The following is a 20,247-nucleotide window of genomic DNA, read 5'->3' as shown; positions in this document are numbered from 1 at the left end:
AAAAAAAAAAAAAAAAAGTCACAGAAGCGTTGTCTGTCTAAGGACAAGAGAGCAGGTAGCAGCTAAAAACGCTACCACAAGCAACAGCTTGCTTTCTTTAAACCCCATTAACCACACTTGAACYAGCTTTTCTAGAAAAGTTAAGGGGAAAACAAGTAAGTTTAAGAACAAAGCAAAGCATTAGAGAGAGAGGAGAGAGAAATATACCACATCTAGTTACAATGCAAATGCAGCGTCATCAGCATCTGAGAAACTGCCTCACTAGGCACACAGTTATATAAAGACAGCGTGAAAACACAGAAAAACAAAGATTATTTTCAGAGTCTAGGCTAACATACTACAACTAGGTTAGGAGCAAAAGGAGGTTATGTCCCCATATTTAATGTGAATTGAAGATTTTACATCTGCACAGGCCTAGCATTTTATTTCCTCTTTACTTCTATTACTCCTGAAGTTCTTTTTTTACAGGGCCCCCTCTTGCAGTTGATACAACTGAGGAAACAGCCAAAAATCAGACAGCTGTCTGAAACTAAAGTGGAGCTGTCATCTTGGTCAACAAAGAGCTCTTCTAGTTTTCCATTCCAGGCTACTGGAATATGACCTCTCATTTCCAATTACAGAAAGTCTGAAAGTTAGCCAGTAACCAGAATGATCCAGCCTTTTAAAACTGAATTACTATGAAAAGCAGTAAGCATAACCTTTAAAAATCTCAGCGCTTTCCCTGCCTCTTGAATACCATCACTTAACTGGCTTGCTGAAGTGTAAATTCGGAGTTTAAATCTTTTCCAAAATTCAAACAATTTAGGAGCACCTCTTGCTAAACTATTTAGCCTGTTTTGACAGTCTTTTTGTAAAATTAAATTTAAAACATAACATGTCATGCTTTCATACTGGAAGAACTGTTTCTCAGAATTTCTAGAGGATGAAAAGTGAGCATAAGCTTTCCAAACTAATGAAAGATCTTAAATGATAAAATAGCAACTAAGAGATAAGAAGAAAACCACCAGAAAGTTTTTCTATGGGAACTACCTAGGGATGCAATCTAGACCACTCATCTCCTGGACTACAGTATTTTTATGTGGCAGGACAATAAAATATTGCAGTATTTTACACTGCACCGAAGGGCTCTTAAAAAAAAAATCCTGATTATGCTGTTTAGTACAGTGGGAATTTTAGCCTGCATGTATTAACTACAGAGCAGGGAGAGATATGGAAAAGCACTGTACACGTTCTGTTGTCCATTGTGAACATCAGTGAATGCCGTAGAGAGTTAAGTCCAGTAATGCTACATTTTACAAATGCCGTAAGAAACTGAATTTCCTTCAGATATCTCTTGGAGTCACTGCAAAGGGAAAGGACAACAAACAAACCTGAGCCCCAYTGCCTACCACTTCAGCGTTCAGGGTTGCAGATTCGCAGCAGAACCCAAAACCAGCAAAGGACGCAAAATGTCTTGGTACAGCTCTGTTCATGCTATTTTTCTTGTCACCTTGTCTTCCCTTGTCTCAATGTGAGAAAATGTCTTCACTGAAGAAAAAAAAATATTAAGGCTCAGTAGGTTTATTTTAGATCTTAGAAACTGAGTTTACGTATGAGGCAGTGGCAGGATCACAGCTCCTGCATTTACACAAAATTGCAGCCAAAGAACCGTGGCCAAACAAGAGTTTGGAGTCTGCAGGGAGTGTAATAGTCAGAGATGAATTCATGAACCCTTATATTTTGATTCTTTGAAATATACAGATTCCATGAAGAATCTCTGATTTCCAATTCCAATTTGAAAATCAGCAAAAGTCATGCAAGAAAAACTGATATGGAAGTATTTTCACATCCCTCTAAGGATAGGTCATGAGATCTGAGGGCCATCAAAAGCTAGCCAAAAAATACATTCCAAACTGTAAATGAAATCCAGATTCAGACTCACCACACTTAGTATGTGTAATAAACTGATTTCAGCTGATGAAAAGCTGAAGGGGAAACAGCCTAGTAATATAAATATTAGTATTTTAATATAAAGTCTTATCTATGATATTTATGACAATATATGGTTACATGCCCAGTTTAAAAAAATGATATTGTATTAATAGACTACTGGAAAATATTTTCATTATCAGCAAGCAGAATAGGAGTTTGATAATCTAGTATTTGGAAAAATGAAGTCAAATTAGTATTGTAAAAATTATCTGAAGAAACAAAAATATTGAAATATGGAAAGTAAAACCACAGACATTGAGAAAAGATCTGACATACACTGGTGCCTGTCCGGAGCAATTCATCCTTGTGATTAGTCACAAATTTTTTAAATATGTATCCTCCAGAAAAAAAGTATGCCACTCCTGTCTATAAATGCTGGAGGGGAAGGGTTTCCTTGCTGAAGGAGGCAGAGCTTCTGCAGTGAGAAGGAGCATTAAAAAGTACAGGTCAAAACACCTTTTGATCCTTTGGATATGCTATTACAGCTCCTAACAAAAGTTTCGGAACAAATTATTTATCAAATGTCTTAAGGAGTATGAGGGAAGCTTTCTGGGAAAGAAAATACTGTGCATTCCTGGGCAAACATTACTGGTAGAGACACCTACTGAAGTTAGGAGGCAATGCTTGTTAAAACAAACAAACAAAAAAAAAATGAAGGGCACATTAATTGTTGTATGTTGGAAGTCTGATAAACAAAACTTTCCAGCTAACAAACTGTAAGAAAACCTTTCTGAAGCTGCAGAACTGAACATATGCTGATGTTCAGCCAAGCCATTTAAAACGCAAGTTCACAAATCAATACATCAAAAACAATGTCTTATTTGATTAACCATATTTTGGTTTGCTTGGGTGCTATAACTTGTTTTTCATTTTGCATACACCTTACCACRGCATGCTAGTAAAGGTTCTTTGCTGACTCAGCTACCAGTAAAAGTGTACTTTGTTGCAGCACTGGAATAGACCAAGATGGTTAACAGTTAGTCTGTAGCTGATCTAAAATACAAGCACTTCACTCAAGCTTACGAAGCCAGGTAGGGAGTCCAAGATGCGATTCAAATCCTGGAACAGACTACAGTTGCCACTCCTGTTCTCTGTGTATATTATCACTGGAAGTGAAATTCTAGTGAAGTGACACTTTGCAATATTTCTTCAGTCTATAGCCAATGCAACAGAGGACAACTTAACCAGTGCCTGAGGAATAAAGGACTGAATGAGGAACTCAGTTGAGGCAAGCTGCCTAGAGACTGGAAGGGCAAGCAAACAGTGAGCAATACAGAATTTGAATCCTGCCAAGTCCAAACCTACTAGTGGGTATTTCAGTTTAGCAATATCAACATCATCTACCTTTTCTGTTGTGGACAGTGCTTGTCAATGGAAGATTTGTCACTCTGAACATGTGTAAGCAGCTCATGTTCACTGAGCCCATTGAATTCACTGTGGAACAGTATGATAGCACAGTTGCATGGAGAGATACCAGTATTTCAAGCTGCTGGTTCTTTCTGGACATGCTTTGAGAAATTTCTTTAACCACTGTTTCACAAGTTTGTTTGTTTGTTTGTTTTGTTTTTAAGACAGAGTGGGAAAAGCAGCCTGTTGAAACAGGAGAAAAAAGGTATTACATCAAGTGCAGTAATAGTCTGTAAGGAAATCTGATGGCATAGTTTTTACAGACCCTGCTCAATCATTAATCCTGGAATTATTATTGAACTGAAGCCTGACATCTGTTCCATGACCAACTAAGAAAATAAAACATTTCCACTATGGTAACAGTTGGCAAAATATCTTGTTGGGCAATTATCTGCCTATCGGTGGACCACAATAGCGATACGCCTTACTACTGTAAAAGACGTAAGCATTAACTAGACATGGATACTCCGAGAATGTGGAAAGCAGCTCAAACCTGTTTTGTCAAACTATTTCCAAGTGATTTCAGCTCCTAAGACTAGCAGCAGAGGGCATGTGCTGTGGGTTGCTTCAGTCAACAGTACAACTGTAAAGCTACAAAGATTTTTTTTTTTTGTTACGTCTCCATATAAGGAAGTAATTAGCCAGCTGGCATTCACTGCATGAAAAGAGGAATTTATCCAAGTTCGTGCAATTTCTTAATGCATTTTCACTTCTTCCAAGCAGTAAAAATTTTTCTGTAATACACAAATGCATGAGGTTACCTTAAGTCTAAACAGAAATGTAAAGTGTACTAATAAGAATTCTGCACAAAGATGATTGTGCCACAAACACATTTTCCAAAGCTATCACAAAACACCATTATGTATCATAAGCATACTTATTAATAACATACATTACTTCACAATATGCCAGTATAGTTATAACGCATCTCTGTATCCACATCTTCTTTCAGTAAATAGATTACATTTTTATAAATGGTATCAGTTTTTAAAATCGTATTTCCAAATATATTTTATTGGAAACAAAGTACATAACCTCATAAGCAAATATTTTTTACTTAATGTTAACACTGCTGAACTCTGAATCTAAACCGTCTTCACTGTAAGAATCTAGATTAATTTGCACTGCACCTCAAAGCTATCTTGCACAGAAGCACACCCAAACTCACAACACTGCAGTAGTTCATAAGATTTAAAAAGACACCCAAGGTTTGCTTTTTTTTTTTTTTTTTTTTTTTTTTGTTTTTTTTTTTTTTTTTTTTTTTTTTTTTTTTTTAAGGTAGTTTATTTCATTAGACCATAATATGTTAAATTGCAGCAATTCCAGACAGACAAGTTGATCCAAACTGTAAGCTGATAGAGCTGGTTAATTTATTACCTGCTTCAAGACAAAGCTTGCCCTCTTCGTAATTGTCTGCCCCATCATCCAACAGAAGATTAAAAGAGACAGAATAATTTCAGTTGGATCAGACATACCAGCAGTATAATCTTCAAGCAAACAATGAGATACCTTCAGAGTCAAACAGAAATATGAACACCACTAACTGTTGTTTCAGAACACTTAACCACAGATACTTTTTACTTGCTTTGTTCCAGAGCAGAGGAAGATTGGTAAATCAGGTCACTGCAAAATTGTATCGAAGTATTGAAAAGCGACACAGTGGCTATATATCTATAATCAGAAATAAAAGTATATTAAGGTAATGTCTCTTATTACAGCGATAATAAAAAAGAAAGTTAATCTTCTATATATTAGGAAAACATGTCCAGTAGAAGTGACCTTGCAAACTAAGAATGCTTTGCCCTCTATGAACACCTTACCCATTAGAAACTAAGACACACCACACACACACTATGATCTGACATTCTAACCTTCAAAGTGTATTTCAATTGCAATTCTATTTTTAAACTACTTGCTGGGGAAAGGTATGAGTCACAGCTGTAGTTGGACACTCCCCCTTACTGGATACTCACCAAGTGCTATGTTTGTTATACAGTTTCCCAAGTCGGGACAGGCTCTAACATTGCCTCTTCAACTAGTTTAAAGTATTTGGACCTCACAGTTCAGTTCCCTAAGCCACTCACAACTAGTAGCCTCCATATCCATCTTTATTTCCCCAATTTGGCATAGGTATTTGTTTCAAACATCAGGAAACTATGGGATACTATAGTCCACAGAAAGTTCAGCTGTGTGCTACCTACAGGCACCTTGTTTATGATAATGTTGCAGCTGTTACATGCCATCTGTTAGTCCAATTCACAGACATGCAAGGTCAATCAAATCCAGCGAGAAATCTCACTGAAGCACAGGTGAGAAATACAGACTCCGCAGAAGTACAGGTCAGAAATACAGACTCCGCAGTTGAATCAGTCAGTGTGGCAGATATTCGAAGGGTCATATAGCCAACCACCTGGAGGAATCCACTGCTCAAATACTTGGAAAAAAGGGGGAAGTGAGCAAGCGGTAAAGAACACACCTCACACAGGCTGACGGAGGAAGTCAGCATCCTGTGTGGCATCATGATCGGTTTTACAAACTCTCAAACCTTAATTTTAGAAGTAGCTGCACATTATGATACTAATCAAATTCATGGCTCACACATATATGCAAGTTAATAAAGGGACTCAATACAGGGATTAAACACTGCACAGAGCAATTGAAACCAAAATCTATGCATTATATATCTAGTCAAATTTTGATTTTCCATTCATCGGGTGTTGGCTAGTTGACTCTCTCTGAAGCATGCGCTAACAGTTATACTTCAGTGGCTTTGCAGGATCTCAGAGCCAGCTAGGCCCATGCTACTGACTATCTTACAGAAATCTTTAGTACTTTGAATGTGTCCAGGCTCTTCATTACAAAGAAGCCTTTTAAAGCATCAAGAAATAAATCATCTGCCTAGCTGCCCTTAATGAAAGCACTGTTACACCAGGGSGGGGGGGGGGGGAAGGGAAGAAGGCTGATGGAGCCCTGAAATGTCCAAAGCAGGAGAGAGTAGTGTCTTAAGACTGGTATGAAAGACCTGAAAATTAAGTCAAGAACAGGAACAGCCAAAGCAATAAATGAATATGGAAATGGAGCAGGAGGGTAATAAGCAAGAAAGCTACAAGTAGAATTAACAGCTAATGTGGCTGGTTTTGTGAAAGCAGCAGCACATCTCATCACAACAAAGAGTTAGTAACATACTCTAATGCACTAACTTCCCATGCAGCAATCACCAGTTATTTCAGTGGATTACAGCAGTATGACCAGAAGAAATCATTTCCACATACTGTTGGGGAACTTCAAAAGCAACCAACATGTCTGAAATCAATCTCTCTTCTCTTAAAAGTTTTACATAGCAAAATGCTGTAACAACTGCATAAAGTGTTTTATACTAACAATGGAGAGGAGTTCAGACTGTAAGCTGCTCGAGGCTATGATTCATTCATGGCTCTCTGCCAAAAAATAAATACATTCAAGACCAATGGCCTCAAGGGGAAAGGTAAGCCATTTTTCAAAAAGTACAGAGATAAATGATTTACAGAACAGAATACAGTTTAAGATTTCAGCCTATACAAATGATGAGGAAGAACTTTCTCAAGTCTCACAAAGATTTACTGCATGGACTTGAACATTGGCAATGTATCAACAGATGGAGTAAACTAGCAACTATTAAACTGGGATTTGCAAAACTCCCTCAGAAGAACAAGAATCGACCCATTCTAATGCTATACACAAAGAAAGTGCACAAAGCCAAATCAAGATACGCAGTGGATACTTTAGCCATGTAAGACAAACGCAGCCAGTTCACATTACAGACAAACTCTGCAGTAAAGTAACACCTGTAAAGTGAAAGACCAATTCACTGGCAGTGTGACAAGCAGTTTAAAGGTTGGGTTTGACACTGTACAGCATCTGCTGCACATAAAAATGTTTAATTAGCTGTAAAGCAGCAAGCAGTACTTTCCTATTTTTTCCAAACAGGGCATTATTTATTAAATAAGTGCCCTTGCTTAGCTGGCAAGGTTCAGAATGAAGATCACCGTTTCACTATAGGATCTGAGCTCAACATAGTCCCACATATCAGATTGACTAGTAATTGACTTCTAACAAAACACCATTTCAGTGTTCATTTCAGCTTCAGAAACATCAAAAACACTTTAATCTTAGTTTAAAATTCAGAACAATAATTATATTGCCAATGGCTTTCAAAAGAAAGTTGTTCTTTAAAAGCTTCCCTAGAATTACAATTGAATTTCACCATTTAAAAAAAAAATACAATTTAATTTTTGCTCATTTTGCGATTTCCCAGCAGTGACAAATTTAACAGAAGAACAAATAGTGGGGCTCTTAAGATGCAAAATGCCATCATGGCATTTTCTATTTAAGGTCTGGCACACATGCATCTAAGGTAGCCTATTTCAATAAAAGGGAAAACAGCCACAACCTCGAAGTAGCAAATAAAAACCACTAAAGGGAATGGGTTGTAGAATCTTCACTTACACTGCAGCCATATCCCACAGGGGGTTCAAGAGCATCRAACTGTATTGATACATCACAGATTTAACTGCTTTACTTCTGTAGATTCAAGCCCAATCTATACATTTGTGTTAGTTTCAAAGGGGAATTAAATACCTATTCCACAATGGCAAGTATGTATGCATTTTAAGTCAAGCATATGATTAAACGCTTTGCAAGTAAGAATCCTCAACCAGATGTTAGGTAATCTTGTGACATATGATCTCTCCCAACCAGGACTTGAAGCAGTTGCAGTTTATGAGCTAGTGGTTTCACATCCTGTGGTGCTGTTATTTAACCAGGTTTTAAAAGCCCCTGTCCTCACCTTTTCATTAAAAAAAAAAAAAAAAAAGTACAGGTTGGTCAGTAAGGATTTGTTCAATCATATTAATTCCCAGGATGGCTGATGATGTAAAAATCTCACAAAACTGCAATACTACAGCAGGAAAGAATGAGCTCCTTGAAAGGCAGCAGCATCTAGTTTCACCACTGACTGCTTTTTTGGATTTGGTCAAATTACTTATTCATTCTGGGGATCGGTTTTTGCTTCATTTGTGCACTACAGATGTTCTCCATGCCCCCATGCTCCCAGGGCTCCTACATTTCTGTACAGCAGCTTGGATTCCTCATGGAATTCTGGGAATAACAAAAATCCAATTATTAACAGGTTCAATTACAGACAGATATATATATAAGAAAAGGTAAGTGAGGAAAATTTTAGAATAGCTTATAATTTTTAGCCTTAGTTATCTGGTCATGTGTTCAGTACATGGAACACTCTAGATAATTTTCTAACAATCCAGTTGCAGTAACAGGAATTTTTAAAAGCAAAGGTCAATTGCATTTTCCTGCTTACAGTATTTATTTTGCAGAAGTTGATTAGAAGAACCAAATCCACATACAAAAATACAGTTTCATTAAGAGTGATCACATTGAATTTGTCAAGGATAAGTCCTCCCTCAATAATGAATATCCTCCCCTTTAAGAGGAGTTAAGGCTGGATTAGGTCCTTTCCCAGACAGCCTTAAAAGGTAAGAAACATAAATGCAGCTAATAAAAGGAAGCCCAGAACATACAAAATTCAGTCACAACATTACAAATAATTTTTTAACATTTTTTTAAATGTGCTCACAATTCATATAGATGGTTATTTTTGAAGCTGTCCTCGTTCCAAAAAGAGTTAATGCATTAAATACTGTTGATTTTTTTTTTTTTTTTTTTTTTTTTTTTTTTTTTTTTNACTTTCAGTGGATCATCTTGCACATTTTTTTCCTGATAATACTGTGGCACCTACTAAAAGTTTGTTAATATCAAATTTCTGTCGTAAAACCAGTCTTCAGTCATGCTCCCCTGTATACACCTCCTTCCGGCTAGTGTACTTCATTTAGGACAAAAGAAAAGTTTTGTCATTAGATTACTATAAAAGGCAATTCTGACAGCACTGCACCTCTTACCTGATAACTATTTCATTCAGAAGATCATGCCTCCACCCTGAATTGTTTCTCATGCTGTTCATTAGTCCAAAAGCCTTGCATCTGTCTGGGACTATTTCTACCATACGGATCAGTGTTCTCTGTTCTTACGAATTTTCCAATGAATACACCTAAGTAGGCCAATAATATCGGATTTCAGATCTCTTTTTACTGGMATTTATGCTAAAATTCTCATTTGTATGACTATTCAAAGTTTTCACTACATATGAATTTTAAAGGTGTCTTCGGATAGGGTATATTTWATATACAAGACTTCTAGATTATCCAGAAGGGCACCTCTGCTCTTCATAAAAACAAATAAATACAGCAAAAAAACAAGCTAATTTGAGCATTGGCTTTAATTTCCTAGCTCCATTTCTTATAGCATAAACTATTCTGAGGAGGGACTTTGGCATCTTACCAATAGGGCACAGAATGCTAGTATCATGTATACAGCCATTCTCAAGCTTGAGTCACTTCTTTTGCAGAATATGTCATAGTCAAAAGGATAGTCAGCTACTACGGCCAGGAAAGAAATATTTGAGGGGATTTCTCTCATCATGTTATAGATCTGCCAACAACTGATACGGAGCAAGATGTTAGGAATCTGCCTATGACTTTAGAATGTTATCACTTCATGTCAACATTATTTTTCCAAGAAAACAAAGAATTGGACATACCAGTTAAGTTTCCTGACTCTAGGTACAAGTTCTGCCATTTTAAACTCAAATATTTTAAAATATTCCATTTTTACCTGCGATTAAAGCAAGTCTTATTAAGTCATATTACATACGGCAAGATATTTTTTCCAGTTTCTCACTTAATCTTACACTTTGAACTGCTCTCTAGAAAAAGGTAGCAGCCCATAATTTCATTCTGGTAATTTTTCATAACAAGATTTTTAAATCAAATGGAGTTTGAGAGATGGCCTTATTGATCACATGATACACAAGAAAAAATAAATGCTCTTCAGGAAAGATACATTTTATTTCCATTTTTAATCTTTAAATTATTTTTATTTTGTATTGTCACCATCACAAATCACATGAAATGTTTGTGTCAAGACCTTTCTATTAAGAAAAACACGCAAACATCAGCAAACTCACTTGACTCAGTGAGAAAAACATTCTGTATAAAATAAAAGCTCTAGATTTACTATGTCATGAATACTGTCAGAAACTTTTGTTCTCTAATGGTATCATGAATGTGACATGTCATGTTATAGTCCAATTTCTTTAGTTCATTTAATTAAGCAGGGATGAACAAGTTTTATCTTTGTGGATAGTATTTTCAGGGAAAAAAAAATCCAAAACAGTAGATATTTTTCATGGTATCATCCCTGGCCTTAAAGCACTTAGATAAAACTTCTCTTCAGCCAGACCACCCACATTTAAATTTATATACAGTAGACTGCAATGGCCAATGAGTGTTTGGCTTTACTTCCAAATACGACACTTCTGACATTACTTGGCTATGAGTTTGGTAGTTGTCATCTGAGACTCACAAAAGGAACGTGCAAATTTCATGAAAGAATCTGATAACTGACAAGCTCCTTATCTCCAATATTCTTTCCTAAACTGGAAATTCTTAAAATTTTTGGTCTCAGAATTCTACAGGTCCAATCATCATGAAGTCTGCCCTGCTTAAGCACCCAGTAAATACCTTTGGAAAAAAATCTAAGGATAAAATGCACTCTTAAGTGTAGAAATAATGTATTTTAAAGTACATAATGATTGTAAGGTACATTCTCGTACAATCCAGTTAAAAATCAATGGTGTCTCCAGTTCCGTAAGTCCCTGAGAGGACTAAAATCGAGAGAGTGAATATTTTGAAAGAACCTGGAGTATTTTGGAAAGCAAAGGTGCCAAAATATAGAAAATGAGCTTTTAATTCATAGGTACAAGCAATCCTTTTGACTCAGTATTTCTGAAAATTATCTGAAAAATCTAAGCTATTGCGTACAGGAAAACTCATTTCAGCACTTACACAGTAATTCTCTCATCCTGTAACCATCAAGTCTTCCCCACTAACATGGATTTTTATTTCAGTAGTACAAATAGGTATGTTAACTATTAAAATAGACTTTTTAAAATGTACTCTGATCTTCTCAAATARGTGAAGTAATGCCTGCAAAATATTTTGAGAAAAAGTAACATTTGTTTACCCATATACAGTATGTCAAGATTCAGGATGTCTTCCTTAACCATCCCTTTGTCATTTTATATAATTTCTTCATACTGTAAGTTACAGATTTTTTTGCTCCTAAAAAAAAAAAAAAAAAAAAAAAAAAAAAAAAAAGAAAAGAAAAGAAAAGAAAAAAAGGAAATACCAATAATTAGAAAGATTAACTCAATTGTTATGTTCTTTTACTACTTCTTTATGGTCTCTGTTACTACTTTAACTAAAATATTTCTGTGGAAGAATGACAATAGCCTGATTCACCGTTGCAGACATGTAAATAACTTTCTTCTCACATACATATTACAATAAATAATGACACTTTTAATAGCATTGAAGCATGCAAAATGGTATAGACTTGGTCCATTCTGAAGCCCTGATGATAACGTTGTAAAAGAGCACAAAGGTATAGTGACTCAAGATAAAACTCTCAACCAGTACTGATAAAGTCAAGTAATTTACATTATTGCTCCTAAATGCTAAAGACACAAAGACTTTTAAACCATCCATATGTACTGCAGATCCTCAAACTGGAGGATATAATATGTTTTTCAAGCAGTTTATGCTCTTAATGCCACGTAGCACATCCAGTCAAGGAGGACTGAACCTGGCATGGCAACGGATGCCAACAATCTAATGGATTTGTATTAAGCAGCAAGACATCTGCACAGGACTGTGTAGTTAACTGTAGGCTGTTAAGTGTGCAGGTTAATTAGCAGCCCACATCTGCGAGAGGAATCAAGTCACTGAGGCATTTCAACTTTTGAGCCAGGAGCCTGCCACCAGATTTCTCAGATTACATTAGGCCTGATCTTCAGGAACTATAGCTGTGCCCAAGCCACGAGGCCAAAATTTGACAGGATAACGAGGAAAAAAAGAGAGACACAGAGGTGAAATAGAATACAGCCAGAATAAAAGAACAATTTGCTCAGGCAAGACAAGCATAGTCTGCACAACTGGCACACAACAAGCTTTATGCTTCCAAATCCTACTTTACCAATTTCTTCCGTTAACCAGATTTTCTAAGGCTAGCTTGATGCTATACACCAAGTGTAAGAGGCCCACTTAACAACTTCTGCAGTAAGATTTGAACAAGCATCTCCTTGAGTCTCATCTTCATTAAATGTAATCAAACAGCAAACCACCAAAAGCTTTCCAAATTTAGTTATAGCCTTTGAAAAAAATAAAAATAAAAAAAAAATCAGGGCTTTGCTATTCAAAGGCTTGTGAATTAAAAGGAAATGGAATATAGTGGTACTCCTCAGCCACAAAATGTGCTGCTGGCTCGTGGGGCAGATCTCTGTTCTGGTCTCATCAACTTGTAAAGTACATTATAAGCTCCTTGAATATTTTGTTATTGCCTCATCCTAAGTAACAGCAGCTGCCATTTCATCACTGAGAGAATAGCACATCTGCAAGAGAGTAAGTCTACAAGACTTAAATAATGAAATTAATCTGCATTCTTAGGTAAAAAGTGATAATACAGAAATGATCATAAGTCTGAAAAAACAGATCAGTAAGGCATATACCCAGGTGAACTGAAGTCTCCTGACAAAACGAGAGAAGGAAAAATTACCATGAGATGACAACAAATGACTATAATTTGGCAACACTACCAATCTTGGATACATACCACGGACATCAGCGTGACCCTCGTCACAATGATGGCAGCCTGTCCAGCTTCGCATCATAGCAGCCTGCCTGTCACTTGTTTACAATAAGCCTCCTATTAAATTGGAGTAGCTGCAATATTCTAGCATTGCCTTCCAACAACCCACAAAAAATTTCATCAACAATGAACTTCGGTAAATACCATACCATTTCATTAGACCTACAATGAAGGAAGACGTTTCTCAGTTTTCACAGCGAAGCACAAGGATTCTGCCACAGCCATTGCTTCAAAATTTGTATGAATTTTAAATACAAAGGGATTGAGGATAACTCCTTTGCAAATTGTGAAGCTCACCTTTGGTCAAACAGTCCATAAAGTTCTACCAGAGACGAGCCTTCTCTTACAGGTGTAGACTAAGAAGGACACAGCCTTTTGCTGGATTCCATCATACAGTATTTAGAAACTTAAAAACAAATACTGTTAGTCCTGGCATTCCAGCAGGGTTCTGAGGTTCTAGCCAGTTAAGCTACTCTTTTTTTTTTTTTTTCTTTTTTTTCTATTTTTTTGATAAAACAAATTAAAAGAACAGTGTAACTTTTCCAACTACAACAAAATATAATGAATCCTTACAAATTCAAGGATGAAAAATACAGGTTTTAATGCTGCACAAGCAGCTTTAATTTTGTCCCTTACAGGCACAGATATAGTCCTGATGTATTATACTTATTACAGATTTTATGGTTATTTAATAGAACAGCCTTTACCTGACAAGACTGACTGAAAAGTCCACACAAGTAATTAAGCCAAAAAATCACATACAGTACGACACACCAGAACCCAGGAAAGATTTTCTGAAATAAACGAGGAAGTCTGACTCAGAGTTAACCATCTACTACATTGCACTTTTGGAAAAAGAGATATAGTAATATTTGATTAAAAAAAATAGAAGGTACTCAAATGAAGATAAAAAGACAAATAACCTTTTAAGTGAACAATACTCTGATTATTAGTAGCCTAGAGTCCCATGAAGTCAAACAAGCGTGAGATAACAGGAAAAAGAACATTCTCAAAGCATGTGATAGAGAATAAAAAGCCTACCATAATAAACATGCTGGATACAATCAGTTTTATGCTTCTAGTGTATCTGACTGCAATTTAAACAAACTGAACTTTATGTTTTGTAAGGAATCATACATACAGATACTTTATAGAAGCCTGTGCCTTCCACAGGTATGCTCAAACTTTATGTACTTAATAGGTTTTTACTAATGGCAAACACGCAAATGACATCATCATGTTATTTTTCCTGCAGTAGCTCAAATAACAGTAAGTAATCATGTAAATTCTAGAGTGTTTCAGTTATCTGCATTACAATTACATTCAGTATAAGAATTCCAGTCACAGAATAAGGCCAAACTGTGCTTAGCATATACATGGAAGAAGCAGTTCTGATCTCAAAGGTTAAAAATTACCTGTATGACTTTGATAACTACTGTCCAATCTCCTAGGTACTATACTTTGAGGATACACTCCCTCCAGCACTGAAATTGCTTTGCAAGGATCAATGTTGTTCTGCCATTCGAATGAAGTCAGCATATTTTTTGAATAGAGGTATAACATGGCAAATGAACAGCAACACAGCTGACATAGCCCTGTAGGACAGTAATTAACTGTGCTGGCACTGTAGCTTCCAAGTCAGCTTGTTCTAAGAATTTGCCAACCCATTCTGCCTCTTGCAACAGCTCAGTGTTAGGAGATTTCTCATCTTAATATTTCCTCCCTGCAGGGAGTACTCTACTGAACTCCACCCACTAGAGCTTTCAACCAGAGCCTTATGTAATAAGATGCCTAAATTTCTGCCCTAGCCCATTATGCTACAAAGCAAAATACACGTTTATGCATACAGCTGGTTTCTTATAGCAGCCCTCAGGGTGATGAGTCACATGTATAGTAAAAGTTAATGGTCATAATTATAGTTCAGTCTCAGAATCTGAAGCAGTCGGACCACATAAAATGTCTTTCTACTTTAGCTATGAATCTATGACTTGGTGGTTTCCATCTCCCCTTTAGATTTTTCCACTATATGATACAGAACAAAGACCTAACACACAGGGAATTAAGACCACAAAATTTCACTGTAAATGTAAGTTGTATCTGGTTTTGGTTAAGGATCTCRTGTTCCTTTTTTTGGAACTGTGTTATATTATAGCCAAGTTACTATCTTACCGGTCCCCCAGAATTTTTCTGTAGTTATACCTGGATGTAGCACTCTTTCTTTTTAAAAAGAAAGACTAATACATATAGTGCAGCAGTACAGTGGAGGTAAATATTTATATACTATTCGTTTGTCATGCACAGACACATATTTACAGTGAAGTGCAATGGTATGCAATATTAGCTYAGGACATCACTTATTGCAGCATCTACTGATTTTTTTTTTTAACTATAAAGAACAGTCTTTTATATATAATACTTCCATGAAGAAAAGATTATATAAAGATACCAATTCTTTGAAAGTTATTCAGAGCAGCTACAAGCATTTGTGTTAACTCAAAAAGGATCTCAAATAATTGCTTCAACTGATAATTTAATTTGTCATATTTTATTTACAAAACGTTTCCAAGGCTTGCAGTGTTCCCTTGGTACGATACAAGAAAGAAATCGAAGCTAAAAAAGTACCAACATCTCCTTCAGAGGAGCTAAACATAAGAACTTCAGACTTAGTTTCCAAAGACCATGCAGACTCTGGTTGTGTGGGAAAATAAATCAAATGATGGTGCCATCTCTAATGGGAAACAGAGAGACAACCTCACCACAAACTTGAAAAAAATATACAGGCACATCAAAAACTAAATAGGCATTTAACAACAAACAAAAATACAAAACTTGAGCCCAACTTTAAAACCACATTAACAAAGAAAGATGAAAAAAAGTTCTCTTAAATGGATGGAAATTCTTTATTTTGACTGTGTTTCTTTCCAGTATTAGCATACTATCTCAGTAACAAGTATTCCTGATCTAACTTTCAGTTTAGCACCATACTGTACATTGGACTGCAATGTTACAGATTTTTTTTTTTTTTTTTTWAAGGGATCTAACAGTCAGCTAAGGAAATCGTTTTGTGTTCCCCATAACAGTTCAAGAAGAATGATGGCCGGATAACAAGAACTAATTCTTTCACAAACAGCATTAGGACAAAAGTTACCAGGAATGGAAAGAAAAAACAGGCAGAGCTTATTTGATGGAGCTACTAATTTCATGATTTTCATAATTTTCCTGTATTTTAGTTAATTTTCTTAGGCACAGAACAGAAGAATAAAAAAAAGAGTCACAATACTTTTCTTATAGTCTCTACTAGAAAGTATGAAATATTGCTTAGGAGGACAAAACATTAGACAAGATAGGGTTGAAGAATACAAAAAATAAAGTGTCCTTAGAGATTAAATCTAATAGCAGAACGCTTTCCTGTAATAGACATTTACTGTATGGTTTAAGCAAGTAATTTCTACGGATGAGTCACAGTTCTGTATGTATGACACAGTATGTATATTATCTGAGAAAAGCCTAAATAAATGGCAATGCAGCTGAACAGCATTAATGACTGCCCTCTAGTGACAAATATTTTAAATTAAGAAACTGCAATCAGGAGACCTTTATTAGAAGGTACAGCAAGATTTCAGCTAGATTCAATCATACTTTTTCTCTATTTGGAGAAAAATATAAAACAAATATAAGCAAAATGCTTCTATTAATTCACTTGTAAGTCAATGGAAATCCATCATCATCCTAAATTCCACTGGAGATTACTGAAGATTATACAAACCTTTAGAGTCAAGGAAGTGCCAGAAACCGTCCTTTTCCAAATAGAACTCATTGCCCTAAGCACATAATCTTTGAGTAACCCCAAAAGATCAATCCTGAATTCTGTTGCTCATGGGTTTGGCCAGATTCTGGTAGAAGTGCATAAATATGCTTAAAAAGAAAAAAACAAAACCATGCTAAAAATAATAAAACTAAACTTTTCCCAAGGCTCTGTAAAATTGAGTTCACGCTTGAGGCAAAAGTTCACAATAGGTTTGCTTTACCTTAAATCAAACTCCAAAAGAACTGTTTCCAACGCTAAAAGCACTGGTGGAAAATACCCTGTTTAAACATACTACTCTATTTACCTGGCTGAAGATAACTAAAGCAAAAAACAATGCCACTATAGTTATACAAACTAAAAAGTAGCAGTGAAGATGAAAGGAAGAAAAGACATTTCAAGAGTACTCAGTTTCAGGTGTACAAAGAGAAACTGCTGTAAAAATTACAAGTCGTATTAAAACGTGCATTAGAACCTTTCCAAAGTCCTAGTAACAATAGAGGCTTTATAGGATTTGCTGAATCACATAGATAACTCCACAAGAGGAGTTAATGACTCCCACAGGTTGTTTCCTGTCTATCAAAATTTAGACAGATGAAGCAGCATAATATGATAAAGATAACTGCTTTTATTCATAGTACTGCAGTTACACATGAACAGCTTTACTCCCCAGWTCAGTTAGCACTGAATTCAGGTATGAAAACACTTTCTCCTCTGTCCTTTCCCAAATTCTTTTGCTCTACAAAATCTATCATCCGTGGGTTTAAAAAGAAATAGGTTACAAGCTGGTACTTCTAGAATAGATATTCCACAGTACCAAAAGTCTTGACCATTAGCAGGCAATTTTGAAAAAAAATATATATAAAAGAACAGAAATGTCACTTATTTTGTTGGAGACCTTACCTTAGAAAACCATACAAAAGTAATATACTTGTTAAAAAAAATTTTGCTTTTCCCAGATGGACTTATATCCTTAACCTCCTCCAACTACTAAACAAAACTAGGCAATAGCTCTATTTCTTGTAGTTAATAAAACCAGACTGTTAAAAGACACATATAAAAAGAAGTCAGTCAACATACAAAGTACAAGCATTCCTACATACTTTACTCAGCAGACCACTTATGGTCCCAAACACTGCAACCTGTGTTTCTTTTAGAGGGGGCAGGCAGTATAACATGGAACAGTCACCAATTTTAACACTAAATAGCAAGTAAAGAGAAGCTGTAGAAATCTGGATAAGAAATAGGAATGTATACGCTTGCTTTTTAAACCAACAATGGCATCATTTAAATAGAATTGCTTTTATGGAAAAAGGAATACGTATGAAAGAATCTAGACAGTGATTTGAGCAACTTCAAGCAAGCAGCAAGGATTTCTGACTTTGCCGAGATTAAGATAACCTCCTGATCAAAGTCTTGTTTTGGTTAATGAAACTCATGCCTTAAGTCTTTCGTTTAAACTTAGCTGCAGGTTTGGGGTTTTTCTTTTCCAAGTTTTAAAATCAGGGCATCTTAAAATGAAATCTATTCCAGACCTCAGAAAGACAGAATGGAGCTTCAACTCTGGAGCTGGCAGTAACTTTTGCTCAATTAGGAAGACTTTGGAAGCTGAAAAACATTCGCAGTTTTCCCATGTTTCTAAACAAGCAAATCATATTTCCCCTTTTATACGTTCTCTCATATGACTTTGTAATTCTAAATCTTGTTCTGAAGTAGCTCATTTTTATACAGTAATATACGGTGTTCACCACATATAGGGTCACATAGGAATACAGGATATATTTGAAAACACCACCCGTCTTCTCATCCAGGACAAAAGCACCAGATCCTTTTAAGTTCTCTCCCTCAAAACTCAATCTCTTATTTTATAATGATATAATGTAGTATTGATATCTTAYGTGGATCACAATGTATTGATTATTTTGGGATCTACTCACATGTAGAAAGCCAAAAGCAATTATGAAGTAATTTTATTAATGCAAAAAGAGCAGAGCCAGTGCACATTAGCCAGTTCTGGCCCACACACAAAAAATATAAAAAAAATTTAAGTCATGTACCCCCAATTGCTTTTGACATTTTAAAGTTTTTCAGTATCATAGAAAGCAGAAATATCTACTTTCAACATTTTCATTAGACATCCAAAAAGCTCATTCTCTAAACTCCTGTAAAAAGACAGTTTTGAGGTCCTTTAATTTTACTTTGTAAAATCAGAAGGCCTATGTGGATAGAAATTACACACATTCTTACCAGCTGTTAGTACTGTTTTAGCGCTCTGCACTAGACTGGAAGATCTCACAATTCCTGAAATGCCTGTAGACAGAAACACACAACAGATGTTATCCATCTTAGCAGTTTTGAGGGGTTTTATCCTCCAACATAAAAAAAAAGAAATATTTTCCCAGGTGTACAATCAAGCCAGTCTGAAATTAAAACTTAAGTTGAGAAATGGTATTTTTAGTTTGCTTTGTCATACTAATTGAAAATATTCACTGTTTTATATTTATTTGTTATTTTAACTTATTTTATATGTAACATGCAAAAAAAATTAGTATTAAAACAGTTATCAACCTAGTAGGAATTGATCCAATCTTCCCACTATTTCTCTACTAAGATGATTAATTACAAGTGGTTCAGAAGTTATGTTTCAGCTCGGAATTGGTATTTTAACTTTCAACACCAAAACAATTTATATTTTTGTTTACTTCAATATAAAATTGGAATTTTGCACTTCTTCAGTCAAGTAGAAATGCCTATATTGTTCAGTATTTGTCCGGCTTAATTAAATCATCAGCTTTCAGAGGTAATGCTCATTTACCACTTTGTATTGTGGCACACTCAGTTCCTATGGAACTATTAATGCAATAGTATATAAACTATTTTTAAAATGCTTTAATAAGTTTTATCTGTTCTAATGCATTTTTAAAGGCATGCAGACTTGTGTGAAACAAACTTACTGGATATTAATGAATACTTCAAAAATGCAGAAAAACATCAGTCCCAAAGTTAATCTTCCAAACTACAAGTTATTTTTCTGCATTAACCAGAATGTAGAATGTAATTTCTAATATTATTTTCGAAACCTTCTCTCAAAGCTACTTCTATAATCAAGAACACAATTTAAGGAAATCCATGCACAAGAGAAATATTTCATCTGAAAAAATAGATTGTTTTTATTCTACAAATCATGTTGAGCTAATCAATCATCTGAGAAAAGAGTAATTCTTCAACTTGAATAATCCTTTTAG

At 35.4% G+C, this 20,247-nt stretch overlaps 1 protein-coding gene across 1 annotated transcript in view; it reads right to left on the bottom strand.

Moving 5' to 3' along the window:
• Positions 1-9,488: 9,488 nt before the first annotated feature.
• The window catches only part of TAMM41 (TAM41 mitochondrial translocator assembly and maintenance homolog), a 64,852-nt gene continuing 54,093 nt past the window's right edge, over positions 9,489-20,247 (bottom strand). Inside the window, exons 8-9 of the mRNA XM_085302562.1 lie at positions 19,250-19,312; positions 9,489-11,612 (exon numbers count right to left, since the gene is read on the bottom strand). Of these exons, the coding sequence (XP_085158688.1) occupies positions 11,536-11,612; positions 19,250-19,312 (140 nt within the window). The 3' untranslated portion in view covers positions 9,489-11,535. The remainder of the gene's footprint in view (positions 11,613-19,249; positions 19,313-20,247) is intronic.

This window comes from Rhea americana, unplaced genomic scaffold (genome assembly GCF_003343005.1).
Source record: "Rhea americana isolate MKP2758 unplaced genomic scaffold, rheAme1 scaffold_19, whole genome shotgun sequence".
NCBI classification, from domain to species: Eukaryota; Metazoa; Chordata; class Aves; order Rheiformes; family Rheidae; genus Rhea; species Rhea americana.
Note: the sequence above shows the minus strand (reverse complement) of the source record. Positions and strands in the feature narration are given on the sequence as shown.